General features: G+C 43.0%; 1 protein-coding gene across 13 annotated transcripts in view; it reads left to right on the plus strand.

The window, feature by feature from the left end:
• DTNA (dystrobrevin alpha) overlaps nucleotides 1-16,330 on the plus strand; it is a 373,548-nt gene that overhangs the window by 272,286 nt on the left and 84,932 nt on the right. For all 13 annotated transcript variants that reach the window (XM_045296183.1, XM_045296186.1, XM_004702946.2 and 10 more), the window contains 4 exons: nucleotides 3,947-4,101; nucleotides 8,397-8,502; nucleotides 10,612-10,778; nucleotides 13,599-13,723. In XM_045296183.1, the coding sequence (XP_045152118.1) occupies nucleotides 3,947-4,101; nucleotides 8,397-8,502; nucleotides 10,612-10,778; nucleotides 13,599-13,723 (553 nt within the window). The remainder of the gene's footprint in view (nucleotides 1-3,946; nucleotides 4,102-8,396; nucleotides 8,503-10,611; nucleotides 10,779-13,598; nucleotides 13,724-16,330) is intronic.

The following is a 16,330-nucleotide window of genomic DNA, read 5'->3' on the forward strand; positions in this document are numbered from 1 at the left end:
TGGGAAAAATTGTTCAAAATCAGGACTGTCCCACCAAAAGCGGGACATCTGGTCACCTTACGATAAATACCTTATCAAATCTTCAGTCTCCATTACCGAACTGCCCAATCTTCTCCCACACCTATGCCCACCACAAGGTTTCTCACTCACTGACTGGTTTGAAATCTTCAGTATCTTCCCATAATCTTCTACACACAATCTAAAGTCCTCACTAGAGCTTTCCCAGCTCTCTGACCTGCCCCCAGGACTGTACACGCCTCCACAGCCCCTGCCACAGTGGACTGCTTGAAGATCCCTGCGGGCATGAGACCCATCTTCATGCCTATGGGAGCCCTGACCCTGTGCCCTAGAGTCTACTGTTTCATCTGTGCCTCTCACTCAACCCCATGGCCCAATTTTCAGCCAAACAGCAGACAGGCTGATAAGGGGAACAGCAATACAGTGCAGTGGTTCTCAACCTGTGGGTTGCAACCCCTTTGGGGGCGGAACAACCCTTTCACTGAGGTCTCCCAGTTCATAACAGTAGCAAAATGACAGTGATGAAGTAGCAATGAAAATAATTTTCTATTTGGAGGTCACCGCAACAAGGAACTGTCTGAAAGGGTCGCGGCATGAGGAAGGTTGAAAATCACTGGTCTAGTTGATTCCGACTCATAGCAACCATACAGGACAGAATTGAACTGTGCCTGTGGGCGTCAAAGACTATAACTCTTTATGGGAGTAGAGAGCTCCATCTTTCTCCCAAAGAGCCGTTGGTGGTCTCAAACTGCTGACCTGTAACCCACTACATTCCCAGGGCTTCTCCATCTGTGCCTCAGAAATCCCTAATTGTCACTTGGCCCAAATCCCACTGCTGTGAAGGAGATCTTCTCTGAATCCCTCCACCCCTCCCTCCCACTGGGAGTCTTCCCTCCAAGGTCCCACTTCATCATACGGATCCTATTATGACATCAGTTTTCTGCATGGTGATACCTGATGTGTGGTGTCAGCACTTCTCTAGCAAGTGCTTCCATAGATGGTACCTCCTTAGAGGAAAAGAGACAAATCACTAGCCCTGATTTGTCTTTATATCATAACCTAGCACTGGTTTGTGCATTTAGTATGCACCAAGTTCATTTTAGCTGAGTAAGTCCAGGAATTTAAGTTCTTCTAGGGAGCTATCAGTGTACGGAGCGGTAACAAACACAAGGCTGGTTTATAGGATGATCTGGACCCTTCCAGGATAATCACATTGGGGAGGCAAGCCTAATCATATGAACTAGATGCAGAATAAAGCAACTTGTAAATAATAACAATTAACATCTCTGTAGGGCATATGATGTGCTAAACACAATTCTACGTGTATATTGTTAGTAGCTTCCTCAAAATCCTATCATTTCTTTTTTTAAAAAGCGAGTGGCCACTAAAAGTTGATTTCCTTTAATCCCAGTAATCGAAGTTGGCTATTGCCCAATAAAACAATCAAGACATATAGGTTAATATGAGCTTCAAGTGGGTTAAAGGTCATGGTGGATGCTCCTATCCTACATTTGCTCTGATTGAAAACGTTGACTAAAATGGGTGCATAAGCAAATGTGGTGAAGGAAGCTGATGGCTCCCGGCTATCAGAAGATATAGTGCCTTAGTTCTTAAAGGCTTGAAACAAGCAGCCATCTAGCTGAGAAGCAACAAAGCCCACACCGGCTTTGTGATCACGAGGTGCCAAAGGGATCAGGTATCAGGCATCAAAGACCCAGAACAAAACTCATATCAGTGTGAATGAGGAAGGGGCACAGAGTGGAGACCCAAAGCCCATCTGTAGACAATTGGACATTCCCTTACAGAAGGGTCACAAGGAAGAAATGAGCCAGTCGAGGTGCAGTATAGCACTGATGGAAAATACAACTTTCCTCTAGTTCTTTAATGCTTCCTCCCCTCTACCCCCACTATCATTACCTCAATTCTACCTTACAAATCTGACTAGACCAGAGCATATACACTGCTACAGATAAAAGCTTGAAACACAGGGAATCCAGGACAGATAAACCCCTCAGGACCAATAATGAGAATGGAGATACCAGGAGGACAAGGGGAAGGTGGGAGGAGAAAGGGGGAACCAATCACAATGATCTATATATAACCCCTTCCTAGGGGGATGGACAACAGAAAAGTGGGTGAAAGGAGATAGCGGTTGGTGTAAGACATGGAAGGGAGGATTATAAATGTTTAACTTATCAAAGGTACATTCGTGAGGGAGGGAGGGGGTGGGGGGAAATGAAGAGCTGATATCAAGGGCTCAAGTAGAAAGAAAATGCTTTGGAAATGATGGTGGCAATATATGTATAAGTGTGCTTGACACAATGGATGGATGGATGATGGATGGATGGATGGATGGATGGATGGATGGATGGATGGATGGATGGATGGATGGTGATAAGAACTGTAAGAGCCCCAATAAAATGATTTTTAAAAAGAAAAGGAAACATCTAAATTCTTTCAGTGGATGATGTGAGATGCCTGAGCGCCTTGATTAGAGTGACTGCACCCTGACCTAGAAAATCTGGGCTTAAAATATAGCCAAGATGGCCACTTATAACCAACCACCTTCCTACGAAATAAAACAACAATAACGTTTATTAGGTAATAAAATTTGCCTCCCCTAGGCTTCCTTCTTCCCTGTTGGCTGGCAATTTTTAATCTTTTGTATTTGGAATTAGAGAAGAGTCTGCTCTTTATAGTTTGCTGTTGGCAATATTTTTTTTACTAGTGAAAATGGAATATAAGATATAAAATCCACTAAGTAAACAGCAGTAGGAAGGTATGTGAAAACAACAGGACTTTGGTTGATCGTATACAATTTCTCTGGTTTCATGATTACTAAACTATTTGGAACACGGTAGAAATCCCTTATCACCAAGTGCCTTGGTAGGAGTATGGAAAGAGAGTGAGAGTCAGTTCACATCCGCAGAACATACGCCAGTAAAAGCCTGTATTGTGCATTAACATCTGACCAGGGCATAAAAGTAAATTGGCTCTAAATTACATTTTGACCTTGAAAAATTAAACCCCAAATGAGATAGCACATGGACCTTATAACAGTTGATCCCAGCAGCCGTGCCGGCAGAGTGACAGTCTTGTTAGCATGGTGATAAAGTATCTTATGGCAAACCTTTGCATTCCGATAGTGATTTCCACAGAGGAATCATAAAGCACCTTGGGAAAGGATGTCATTAATATTCATTAAGTGCACATAGAGGCAGAAACTGAAGGGTACGGGTTCCGTGGAGCCACTAGTTCTCCAGAGACTATTCCAGGACCCTCACTTTGCCTCATTGATCGTTCACGAGGCCAGGCTGCTGCTTCACTGCCTGAGTCAAAACGAGCCTTCCCAGGACACCATGATTTATAGAAAGGTTTCTGCTTCTGTGAGAAGTTAATCAAGTGTTTTAGCTACATTCTTATCCACATTGCGTCTTTCATTTTTCAAATAACTTAAGCTAAAATCCATGGGTTTTAGTGCTGGTAGAGATGGCCAAGTAGCTGGTTAGTCCTATACACAGATACACACAAACCCCAAAATTGGAGTAAAATTCTCATTGTGAGTGTCACGTGAGGTCAGCATATTTCTCACATATACAAAAAGTACTCTTGTTGAGTTAATTTCCCTTAAAAGATGATCATTTTTATACCTTATCTAGATTACCTAATGGATTAATTTCTGCAAACTACTAGTGAATGCTATATGCCAGAATCATTAAAACAAACAAAGACACAGGAAAACGCATGGCCAGAATATTTCAGTGTCCAAATGGCTGTCATTAAGTAATCAATCTATTTATTGTTCGGTCATTAAGTAAACAATACATTTACAGTACATGTTTTTGTTGTTGTCGTTGTTCTTTGCAGCAAACCCATGGTCGTGAAAGTTTGTGTGATGAATAAATGCCTTTCCCTTTCCTTCCACCAGATATTTTCTCTATGATTTCTGACTCCAGTGGGGTGATGGTCTATGGGCGGTACGACCAGTTCCTGCGAGAAGTTCTCAAACTCCCCACAGCAGTGTTTGAAGGCCCTTCCTTCGGTTACACAGAACAGTCAGCCCGATCCTGTTTCTCTCAACAGGTGAGAGACGTGTATACTTACGAAAGTGTTTCTCAAACAGCAGCGACTCTTTTTCCACCAGGTCGTCTGCAAAGTCAAACTGCTTTTAGGTCTTTGCTACGAAGGGAAGAACCAATCGATATATTTTCTTTCCCAGCTATGATTTTACATTGATGAGCTGAGGAACCAAGAGGTTCAGTAACTTACCCAAGCCCACCTAGCTAGTTAATAAGAGAGCCAGACTTTGAGTAGGACTGAATACCGTATGTCTGTTAAATGTTTCCAATGACTTAGGAGCCTTGATGATCCTGATGCAGCATTATACCGCTTACTCCTCCCCAGGGCCCTCCGAAGGAACTCTGATGGCATCATGGAGAATGCAGTTGGATCCTAACCACACGGGCATGTTTCTGTAAAGATTTACAGCCTCAGAAACTACCTCTCAGGCAGTCCTATAGAGTTGCAAGGACTGTGGGGTTAGTTGTGGTTGCTAGCCCCCCAAGGGAGATGCTAGCAGTGTTCCTATTTTACAGGGTATAAACCGAGCCTTCGCATGTAAAATGGCTTGAGCAAAAATACGCGGACAGTGGATAGCAACAAGGCCAAGATCCAAACGAATCTCTATCATATGTAGAGTCCTTACCCTTCATCATTACTCTCTCTGACTCTTAAGCATATACTCTTAGCCATTCTGATATTTTCTCTAGTACAAGAAATGGGCAGCTCAAAAGACCTTCCTTTCTCTTCTTGATAATCCTAAATTATTGAGCCATGACCACTGGGATCCCAAAGTCTGAGATCAAAGTAGCATGGACAAAAGAAAGCCCCTCCTCCTTGGATGAATTTGTGTTCAGATGACACCGAGGTTAGGGTTATGTGTTAGGGTCATGAGTTTTGTGAGAATCTATCCTTTCTATTTTGAGGTACAAACCCAGTAAGGGAAAGTTTGATGCACTGATTGCTAATTCTGCTTCAGCCAGGACACCTTTGGGGCTATCTACTGTCCTACCCCAGGCAAGTTTAGGTACTCTAGTGCCTGCCTCTTTATCTCTGCCCCCAACTAAAGCATGCCCCTTTAGGGATTGGTGCCATCACAATGAATCTACTCAGCTTTCTTGCTGGATTGCTCTTCCTTACCCAGAGCTTCCCATCAATCATGATCCGGGACTAATTTCAACACTCTGCAGGTACTTCGCTCCATTTCCTCCTCTTATCTATTGCCTGGACTGTTGCAAACTAGCCTAGACTACATTTCCAAACTCGTCTCTTGTGTCTGGATTTGTTTGTTTCAACATTTGCTTATTTGTTACATATCACATCGTATTCTAAACTATTTGGACACCTAATTTTGTTTAAGTATTTTAGGGAGTCCTCAGACTGCATCTAAAACAACAGGGGAGGGACAAAAGCGGCATTCTCTCTTCCAAGCTCTTGCCCCCAACGCCCACACACCACTGTGCATTCTACTTAGCATCCTTATTGCTGTTTGAGGTTGTTTGCAAGGCTCTGTGCCCTCTCTCCTTCTCCAGCCAAACCTGCTTTCTCAATTCGAGTCCTCTGTAGTCTTTTCCTTCTCACGTCCTGTTCTTTTGTGGACTGAGGGGTTTTTTAGTCCTTTGCTGTTGCGTTTTCTGTCTTGAGCATCCTCTGCATGATTTCGCCCCACGGACTCCTTTTTCTTGCCTAAATGTTACTTTTTCTTCAAGAAGCCTTCCACAAAAGACATCAAGCCTCCTGTCTTAATCATCTCTGTGTCTTCCAAAAATTTAATTACTGTCCTATGAAAACACCCAAATACCCACTATACCAAATTATACTTTTTGGGGTTTGGGGGGTTTTTTTGTACTGAAATTAACTTTTTAATGACTTTTGATATTTTTACCTAATTTTTTCCAATATAAATGCTTTCCAGCCTTTTCCAACCCATTTTAAATGTATGCCTGCTATGTTTTTGTAGTACTGCACAGTACCGATCTGATTTTATGTACAACAGTTCTGGGAGGTAACAAGGAAAAATATGTCCATAGCTAGTGAGTGCAGGGGACTGAACCACAACCTCTGATCTTGTTATCTGTCTCCAGTTCCAATGTGCTGTTGTTTTCCTTTTATTGTGAATATGATGGATTCAAATATGCATATGCAGATGCTCTAATACAAGGAATTGTAACACATGCTATGTTGATTCAGTTAATCACAGAAATATGGAAAATTTTATCTATTGCTGAATTCTTAGTTTTTAAGAAGGGTGTTTTAGAATCCTCAATAAATTTACTAATAGCTCAAAATAATCCTTAAGACTAGCAAGAACAGATTTTTGTAACATAATAGGATTTATATATTCAAAAAGAAATGTTTATGCTGACTTTGCCATTGTTGAAAAAAAAATTCAAGCCCTATAAACTGCACTATAATATTAACTTTTATCTGTCCTCAAGAGTGATAAATTTAAACATTTTAATCATAACGTATTTAGAAATGCCAGAGCTGTTTTCAGCCAACATGGTAACTACTTGTAAGGAAGAAGATTATTTGAAATCCAAGAACAAGTAATACCAACAGAGGAATCAGATGTGTTTATTGTTGTGCTTTATGATGGACTTATTTATAACCAAAGCAGTTCAAATGACGACATCCCCAAACTGTTTCAATTTTATTAGAAAAGGTCCACGGTTATCTAGTGTAACATTTTTGAAAGAGAGACTTCTAGTTATATAATTGTGGTTTAAAGAAGGGGGGGGGCATGTTTATGGTGTCGATTCCAACTCTTAGTGTCCCTAAAGGAGAGGATAGGACTTCTCCTCGGGGTTCCTAAGCGTGTAAATCTTGATGCAAACAAACTGCCTCATCTTCTCCTGCAGAGCAGATGGTAGGTTCCAGTGCTGACCTTTCAGTTAGCAGCCAATTACTTAACCAAAGTACAGCAATTACTGAGCCACAGCACCACCATGGCTCACCTCAACGGGGCTAGCTACTGTCTTACTGCTTATCCCTTATATAGCACACACACACACACACACACACACACACACAACACACATATTTCCTTTATACATTAAAAAGAAGCAGACTGAATTTAGAGAAATTTTAGAGACAAAAGTCTTATGAATAAAAGAGAAAATAGAGGGGTTTTTTTTAGGTTAAAATATTCCCTTCTATGCTGGCTATCTCATGCTGACATCCCCATTCGTCCATCGGTTTGTTACTCTGTGGTGGCCTGCAGCTTGCTGTGACGCTGGACGCTATGCTGCTGGTATTTCACATACTGGGAGGTTTACCCCTGCTGGAAAGGATTCAGCAGTGCTTACAGACTAAAAGCAGACCAGGAAGAAGGAATAGGCTGTCTACCTCTGAGGGGTTCACCACTGAAAACCATGTGAGGAGCAGAAGACTATTGTCTGATACCGGGACCAAAGATAAGCCCCTCAGGTTGGAAGACACTCAAAATACCACTGGGCAAGAGCTGTCTCCTCCAAGGAGAGCCAACCTGGGCAACATGGATAGAGCGATGCTTTGAGGACTTTTATTTGCTGATGGGGCACAAATTCAAAATGAGAAATAGCTACAAGCATCGATTAATAGCTAGAATATTAAATGTACAGTGTATGAATCTAGAAAACTTGGAAGTCATCAAATAGTAAATTGAATGTATACAGACCAATATCCTAGGCATTAATTAGCTGAAAGAGACTGGTATTGTCCAAAGAAAGACTATGGCTAGAAGAGCAATCTTAAATAATTCCCTGCATTGTACTCCCTTTACACTGGAGAAAGGCTGTTACCTGAGGGTGTTGTGACCTACCCGAGGTCTCCTATCATTGTTTGATCACACCAGATCATATCACGGCCAAGCCAAACTGACACATATTTTGGAGAGGACACAGTTCAATTCATTACACGTCCAACAGGCAAGCATTCTGTACTGTACTAATCTTGTATACTATACCGTACTATTCACGAAGTACTTAGTCCTTATGGAAGTATGAAGGAGAAGCCATTCTACAAACTTAGAAGACTGACTAATAATAGAAGTGTATTATGTGGTAAAATTTATGCAGCATGTCTCTGCCTCACCTCTTCCCATCTTTTCATGTGTCTTGACATGTCATGCTCTCAGAATTTTCTCTTTTTGATAAAACTGACTGAGTAGCACTGGAGACCCAAAAAAAAGTCCCGGGTGAATTTAAGTATAAAAAGCAATCAATGTATCAACTTCTACACTCCACTAAATGCCTTGTTTCTTCAGTGTCAAATACTTATGTTTCAGGTTCACTAACATTGGTCCTTCCTATTCTTGATTTTGCTTGTTTTGCATACAGAAAAAAGTCACATTAAATGGATTTTTGGACACACTCATGTCTGACCCTCCCCCCCAGTGCCTGGTCTGGTTGCCCCTTCTGCATCGACTGGCAAATGTAGAAAATGGTAAGTACTTACTACTAAGCAAAAACAACTTCTTAAGTTACTGAAATTCGACCATCAGACCTACAGTTATTAAGCCAAGGTCAATGTTTTAGGAAGACTAATTAGTAGTTCTGAGTTCTGTTTAGGATAGTACTAACCACTTTCCCTATCCAATAAGGACTTAAACGGTTGATTCTAAGAATGTATTAAATCTCATTGCAAACTTCTCAGAAGTCAGGGTTGCCTTTAAAACTTGGTGTCACTGGAGGAAAAAAATCTCAAGAAACCCTGTGGTATTTTCTATAATTTGCGTTGGACCCGAGTTTCCAGTATTGGTATGCATGACACTGGTGAATTCTTTCCAGGCACTCAGGCAAGAAAGGAGGGGAAATTGGTAAAGATTAGATTGTAGCTCCTCGCATCAGTTGTTCCAAATATGAAACTTTCAATAATTGTAACTATGTAAAAATTAAAAGGAATGTATCTTTTGTAAAAGCTTCTTTTTATGTATCAACACAACAATCACTATCATAAAAATTAATTCCCCTTGGCATATTTAATGTTATATATGAGGTGGAATTCAGAACAAATTCTAAATACATTTAAACATATGTCAACTTATCACCTCTATCTAATCTTTAGGTGTTCTTATTTTTTATTTAATTTAACCTGAAATCCCTCAAGACTTGAATAGAAGCAATTTATCCTTAATCTCATACTAAAATAATAACTTCTCTAAATTTCATGAATATATTTTGGGACTAAAATTGGATTAATTTTTAATTCCTTTTCAGAACTTTGAGCATCTCCTTTTATCATCCTTATTAGTCTAATGCTATGAATTTATCTCATTTTGCCCATGGAGAAAATGTAAAGAATGGATATAACAATATTAATCCTAGATTTTTTTCTTATTATTCTTATCCACATGCAGAAGCAAAGAGCGTTCAAGCCCAGGGCCTACAGTCATCCTGGATGTGTCTGTGTTACTGTTAAGTTCTAGAGTTAGTCATTTTCCAGGCATAAAGCTGTAGTGCCGTTACTTTTCTCTCAATAGCTCCTATTGCAAAAGATGAGTTTCTTAGCTGCTAGCCCCAAACAGTTTTACAAGACACAGGACCTACCCATCTCCCAACAGCTAGAGAGGGGAGACTGCGATACTTGTTTAAAGGACAATGCATTTTGTAAATGGTTATGTCTTCATTTTTATAATTTGTTCTTGATCTTCACTTCAATTATCCTAATTTTTCCTGGATGGCTAGCTGGAGAATAACAGGCATGATCGTTATTGTTGTTGCTGCTAGTTCAATATCTTTAGTTCATCACATGAACATGAACATGAACATGAAACAATTACTTGAGCCGATCATTTATGAACTTCAACTCTCAAACATTTTCACTGTGCTTGTTTTTAAATGCCCAAGAAAGTTAAGTGCATCTTGAACTATCTGGATTAAAGCTATATTCCTATCATTTAAAAGTCGTTGGGGTTCCCATCTACCTGCCTTAGGAAAGAAAAGAACCTAGAGCCTTGCTGCTGAAAGCAACATCATTAAGTCATCACTCCATTACCAACTCGGCTTGTTGACAATAACTCAAGTGCTCTCCTCCAGTTTTTCCTCTCTGACCTTAACCTCCCCTCCTGCCCCGCCCGCACCCTCCCTCCCAGTCTCCAGTTAGCTCATTGCTGTTCTCTGCCCACTAGTTACTCAGTCAGAGTCATCCATTGTGTTTGAGTCTCCCAAGGAGCTGTCTTGGTCTCCTGGAGACAGAGCGCAGTGGGGTTTTTCGGACGGACTCAGAGGTTCGGGTAATTTATCGTCTTGCAGTGAAAGAGATGGGAGTCAGAGAACAAATGACATTCAGAGATTTGTGTTGATGAAAGGACACCTATGCTCCTTCACTCTTCCACGTCTGCCGCCACCACCCCTCCTTGAAAGGAGTGCTGAGATTCCACGACTAAACTGCATGATTCTCTCAGCCTGGATCATCTAAAATTATGGCGCGTGGCAGAAAAATGTGATTTCTGTGAAGCTGTATTATTTTTTTCTTCCTCTGGTTTCTTGAGTGTCTTTTTGATCGTTGGGTGGCTGCTTTGTTCTGAAGCTTTCCTCCTTTTTTCCCCCTTAGTCTTCCATCCAGTTGAGTGTTCCTACTGCCACAGTGAGAGCATGATGGGATTCCGCTACCGCTGCCAGCAGTGTCACAACTACCAGCTCTGTCAGGACTGCTTCTGGAGGGGACATGCCGGCGGTTCCCACAGCAACCAGCACCAAATGAAAGAGTACACATCATGGGTAAGGCACGGTCCAAGCCAGACTTAACAGTTGGCGATGGCAGCATTGCCCAAAATGGAGAGATTGCAATAGAACTCAGAAACCAAGTTATGCTCTACCTCAAATCTCCCATGCCTTCTCTCCTTCCCCACGCTGCCTTACTGAGAACTCTTCCGTAGGACATTTGAACTCAGTGTGGCTCCCTGAGACCTAAAATGTAGGAAGACTCAAAGTATGTTGCTTCTTGGAATGTAAGTGATCCAGTACTGATTCCATAACCCCTGAAAGCAGGTGACTACTGGAATGTAATCTTGTTTCCACAGTAAGTTAAGATGTTTGGGGGTTTGGGGGAGGAAAGGTGGTCGTCATGTGTTGCTTGTTTTGTTTTGTTCTCTGTGAAAGTTGCTAAAATGTATTGTTGGATTCTTTTTTCTGGACTTCTGAGATTGCGGACTTTAGAAGAAACAATTATGTGAGGATGGGCTTAAGGATGACAGTTCATCTCATTTTTCTTCAGGGGTGGGAGATGGGGGATATATTCACAAATCATCTTTCTGAATGACCAGCCTGCGAAAGGTGACCTGTGAATGAGTGTCCGTCCATGTGGTCGGAAGCATCTTCAGAGGTGCAGGGAGGGCACTGCGTCAATGCCAGGAGCTAGTCAGCCTCTCTCAGTGTGCCGACTCTTCAGATGGTTGACCATTGACTTCTGTCTCACTTAAGCTCCAGTGACGCTGCTGTTTGCGTCTGTGAAAGTACTGGTCTATGTAGAGGTTGTTTTGGGTGGTAGTGGTGGTGTTTGTGTGTGTGTGTGGCATGAACCATCAGCTACTACCAGACCCTCTTGGAATGATTTTATGACAAAAAAAAGCTTTGTCTGATCTCTCCTCTAGTTTAATATACTTAAAATTAACCTATGGCCACTTAAGGTTTAGCCGATTGTTCTTTACAAAGTGTTCAGAATATGCATTTTACATCAGATTGCACTTTCTAAGAGTTATAATCAGGAACTGAGATTCCATGTGAACATCCTGTGTTCGCCTGTCAGAATCTGAGTTCCAAGTAGCAGCTTTTCACTGAGGCAGCGTGCACCAGGGAGGGCCCCACGCCAGCCAGCGCCCTGCTCTCACTCTTGGTGATGTCACGTGCTAAGGATAGAAGAGGAACGTGGGTCGTAAAATATAGTTTAATATAGAAGACAGGAGCGAACATTTGTGAGCTTCTTGTTGTTAACAGATTAACCAACTTCAATCTTGTCCTATCCCTGATCCTGGAGGATTGGTGTTTGAAGGCCAATCGCATTTCATTGTCATTTTAGTGAGTCTTTAAAGAGTGAGAGTAAAAGTAGCTGCAGGGTGATGGCAATCAGGGACTGCGTGAACAAAGAGAAGTGTCAGGATTACAAATGACTTCTCACAGGAAGGAAAACTGGTAAAGATGTATTTCACGGCTAGACTCACTGTCACCAGTTTGGATGTGCAATGTTAAGAGAAACATTCTACCTACTTCAATGAAAACACTCGCACAGTGCTCTGGGGTGGGGGTGGGGGCGGCAGAGTGGAATGGAGGTACAAAACAGAACATTAAATTTATCTTCTAAAGACTCAGATTTAAATTCCACGTTTGCTGCTAACCGGATGCATTCTGCCACATCTGGAGCGCCCTCCACCTGGAGTACTACAAAAACACTTGTGCTCATCAACCGTCTGCCACTCTAATGCTCCTTCCCAAATCACTTCCTGTCCTTAAGGGAGAGCAGTGCTTCTAGAATTGGGTCTGATTGTGCCATTGCTGTGTGCCACGCCATTGTGCCATTGCTGTGATTTCAATGTCCCAGTGGCTTCCTCGGCCCCTGCTCACAGCCACCATCCTTTATGTGGCCTGAAGCACCTCGATGGTCAGCCTCCTGCTCTTCTCTCAGGGTGGGGGTCTCTTCCTTTCTTCCTTTGCAGTTGCTGTGGCCTCTATCTGGAATCCCTTCATGGTGTGGGGGGTTATAAATGTTCAGCTGATAGCCAAAAGGTTGTTGGTTCAAACCCACCAGCTGCTTTGTAGGAGAAAGATGAGGCTGTAAGGATTTACAGTCTCAGAAACCCACAGGGGCAGCTCCGCTCTGTGCCACAGGGTCGCTATGAGTTGGAATCAACTTGATGGCAGTAGTTTTGCCAAGGTTTCGTCAGGAGGACTCCTGCTGATCCAGGAAGTCCCTACCCATGAGTACCAGGCACAATAAGTGCTTGCATTTCCCACAGCGCTCGCTAATGCTGATCAGTAGGAGGGCCGGTGACGTGATGGCTTGGTTCACCACACTACCACCAGCAGTGAGGCAGCATCCTGTCATACAAACTCTGGCTCCGACTCAGAGCAGCCCAATAAGACCAAATAGTACTGCCTGCAAGGGTCCCCTAGGCCTCAGGGCTGTTGTGGGGAAGCACTGGATGCTATCTACAAAGAGAGAAGTTCAGACGCACCAGAAAGATGAGGTTGTCTGCTCGCCGAAGGATTCACGAAGCCTGGGAAATTCGACCTAGGATCACCAGGTGTCTCAAGGAGGTGGCTTTGGTTTGGTTTGGTTTGGTTTTCTTTTCTTTGGAATCTCTTGGGAATCAATCCTCAGGTCTTTTCTCCCACATCGTGGGTGAAGGTTGACCTTTTGGTGAGCAACCACCGAGCGCTCAACTGCTGTGCCACCACGGCTCATGTCGTATCTTAAAATAGTTACTGAAAAGGATTTCCTGAATGGATGGATTAATGCCTCCCTGGGTCACAGAGCAATGCACATGACAGAGTGTGACACTAACACGTCATTTTTATCACGCCTGCCTTTCTTGTTCTCTCCAGAAATCCCCTGCTAAGAAGCTAACGAATGCGTTAAGCAAGTCCCTGAGCTGTGCTTCCAGCCGAGAGCCCCTGCACCCCATGTTCCCCGATCAGCCCGAGAAGCCCCTCAACCTGGCGCACATCGTGTGAGTATCTCCAACATGAGCGGCAAGTCGCTGGCACCTGTCAGGGACCAATTTTTAAATATATGCTTTAAAAAAAATGAGTGAAATCCTATCATTAGCATTTCTCTTTTTCTGGTTGAGGTACACGCTGCTAGCAGAATTCACTCAGAGGTGGAAACAACTGATGCAGCATAGTTAGCACACATGGACGATAGGGTGTTGGCACACTGGGGCGCTCTCCGTCTGTGAAATGGCCACGGTCAGGAAGTTTTCAAGTGCACGGCGCCTTAGCATCACATGTGCTTGCAGTCTCAAATGGCAGAGTTCTCTACTTCATGCTTCCACGGAGCTAGCCATCTTCAAGACTCCAGAACCCTAGAGTTTAGTTTTTGTTTTACTTTTAACATCAAGCCACATCATTGAAAAAACACTGTAGCTTGAGCCAAGGAGGCTTGGAGAGGGAAGGCCCTGAGAAAAGCCATCAAAGCAGCCACAGGTGGATGGATTAAACTTCTGCGCAGTGCGCGTGAACTTGAAAGAGGTGGTCCCGAGGAGGATCTTCCTCCCACAGCCCAGAACCTCAGGCCCAGCCCCTCCCTCAGCACTTGTTTCCAACAACCTAGCTGTGTATACAGCCTGCAAACAAATTCTGCAGAGCGTGATTTGCTTATCTTTGGAAAGGACGCCTCTAAATACAAGCCTTGAAATAAGCCCGGGCGAAAAAGAGACAGAACATCGGGTAGGGCCGCCACTGGAAGCACCACTTGCAGGAGGTGGCGTCACACAGACTCCTCCCTGACTCCGACCTTTTGCGGAAGAGTGCTGAGCAGAGCCTGAGTTTTCCTGTCCACAGTCAAGGAGAGCCCGTCTCTAAGTTGCCAATGAATAAAGAAGCACCGTGAGAGCCATCCTGTGCTCTCAGCCCCACGTCTCTCTCCTCCAGCCCTGCTAGCTTCCTCGGAGCAGCACGGCTGCCGCCTAAGGTGATGGAGATGGAGTGGTGTGAGAGGCCCACAGGAGCATGGAATGAGGGTGCTGCCTCCCACCTTCAGAAAGTGGGGGGCTGTGAAGTACAGCACGATACGGTGTTGCCTCACCGGGCCCTGTGCACACCCCGTCGGGGTGTGTGCATGTGAGCTATTCAGTTGGCTAATGAGGAATGGTTTTGAAACGTTAATTATGGGAGGAATGTGATCTGGTGTGTGATCGACTCTTCCTTTGGGATCCACGGGCATTTCATGCCTCTCTAACCATTCTTTAAGAAGTGGTGCCCTCACGAGCCTGTGTGTGTGTGTGTGTGTATGTGTGTGTGTGTGTATGTGTGTGTGTGTGTGTGACAAACGCTTCCTATGGTATGTTAGTCACTAAAGAGAGTAGCTGCACAATCGACTCTCCCTTTGGGGTCCATAGGTGTTTCATGCCTCCTTAACCATTCTATAAGAAGTGGTGCCCTCACGAGCCTGTGTGTGTGTGTGTGTGTGTGACAAACGCCCCCTCTATTGAACCAAATTCTCCAAAGAATCACTGGATCCCAATCCTGATCCCTGCTCACTGATAGCATATTGATATTTCCCAAGGTGAATGTCTTCATTTCAAAATGCAACCGGTGCAAGGTATCTGATGACTGAAGTCCTGTGCAGGAAATGCTGGACGCAGACAGTTCCGTTTGTACTCAAAGAGGAATGCTTTCTGTCTTTAGCTGTAGAAATGTTTCTCTGTATTGATGTCGTCTTCCAACCGCTATGTCCCCAAACAGTTATCCCTGTCCCTCGCAGGGAAAAGGGCCTCCTAAGACATCTCATTTAAAATATGCTTCTCAGTTACCTATCCTAAATTATCAAAGGCCCAGGAAGGTCTCATAAATAAAAAATAAATGTCAGGACGCTTTAATCTTTTACAAAGGAGGATACCACCCATGACATATCTGGACATATCTGGAATTAATACATAATCACAATTCCAGATATACATACATTTTTATAAAATTCAACCAAACTATAGAACATTTCACAGCATGCTAGTTTAGCATAAGCCATCTTACCACTCATATACAGTGCTAAATAATAAAATAAGATGAACGAACACTTTAAGCGAGAAAGTCCATAATTCTTCTGCCCCCAAATAGTTCCCTTAATTTATTATCCCAAATATGACTCAAAGCATAAAGGTTTGAATCAGAGGTAGTGAAGAAATGTTGACAGTGAGAAGCTTTACTGACAAAGCTAGAGTTGACATATAAAAGGATATTCTGTGAAAACATCCATGGTCATAAAAATGTATCTTCTAGCTGTGGCTCTTCTCAATGATGTTTCCCTGGTTTTTCCATATGCAAACATTTATTTCTTAATCTTTACATTGTAGTGCCAACCACATATGTGTCATTCTTTGCACATGTTCACCTATGTTCATAACGATATCTCAATATATGTAGTGGTCTGTGCATTGAGCGGCTGACCAGAAGGTAAGCATTTCAAATCCACCGGCAGACTGTAGGTGACAAGGCAATCTGCTCCTGTCAAAACTTTAGAGTCTCAGAGACACCAAGGAGTAGTTTTACTCTGTGCTACAAGGTCTTGGGTCAGAATAAACTTGATGGCAGTGGGTTTGGTTTGGGATGTGATTTACACA

Source organism: Echinops telfairi, unplaced genomic scaffold (genome assembly GCF_000313985.2).
Source record: "Echinops telfairi isolate 266 unplaced genomic scaffold, ASM31398v2 ScPeMD7_7400;HRSCAF=8409, whole genome shotgun sequence".
In the NCBI taxonomy this organism is placed as follows: Eukaryota; Metazoa; Chordata; class Mammalia; order Afrosoricida; family Tenrecidae; genus Echinops; species Echinops telfairi.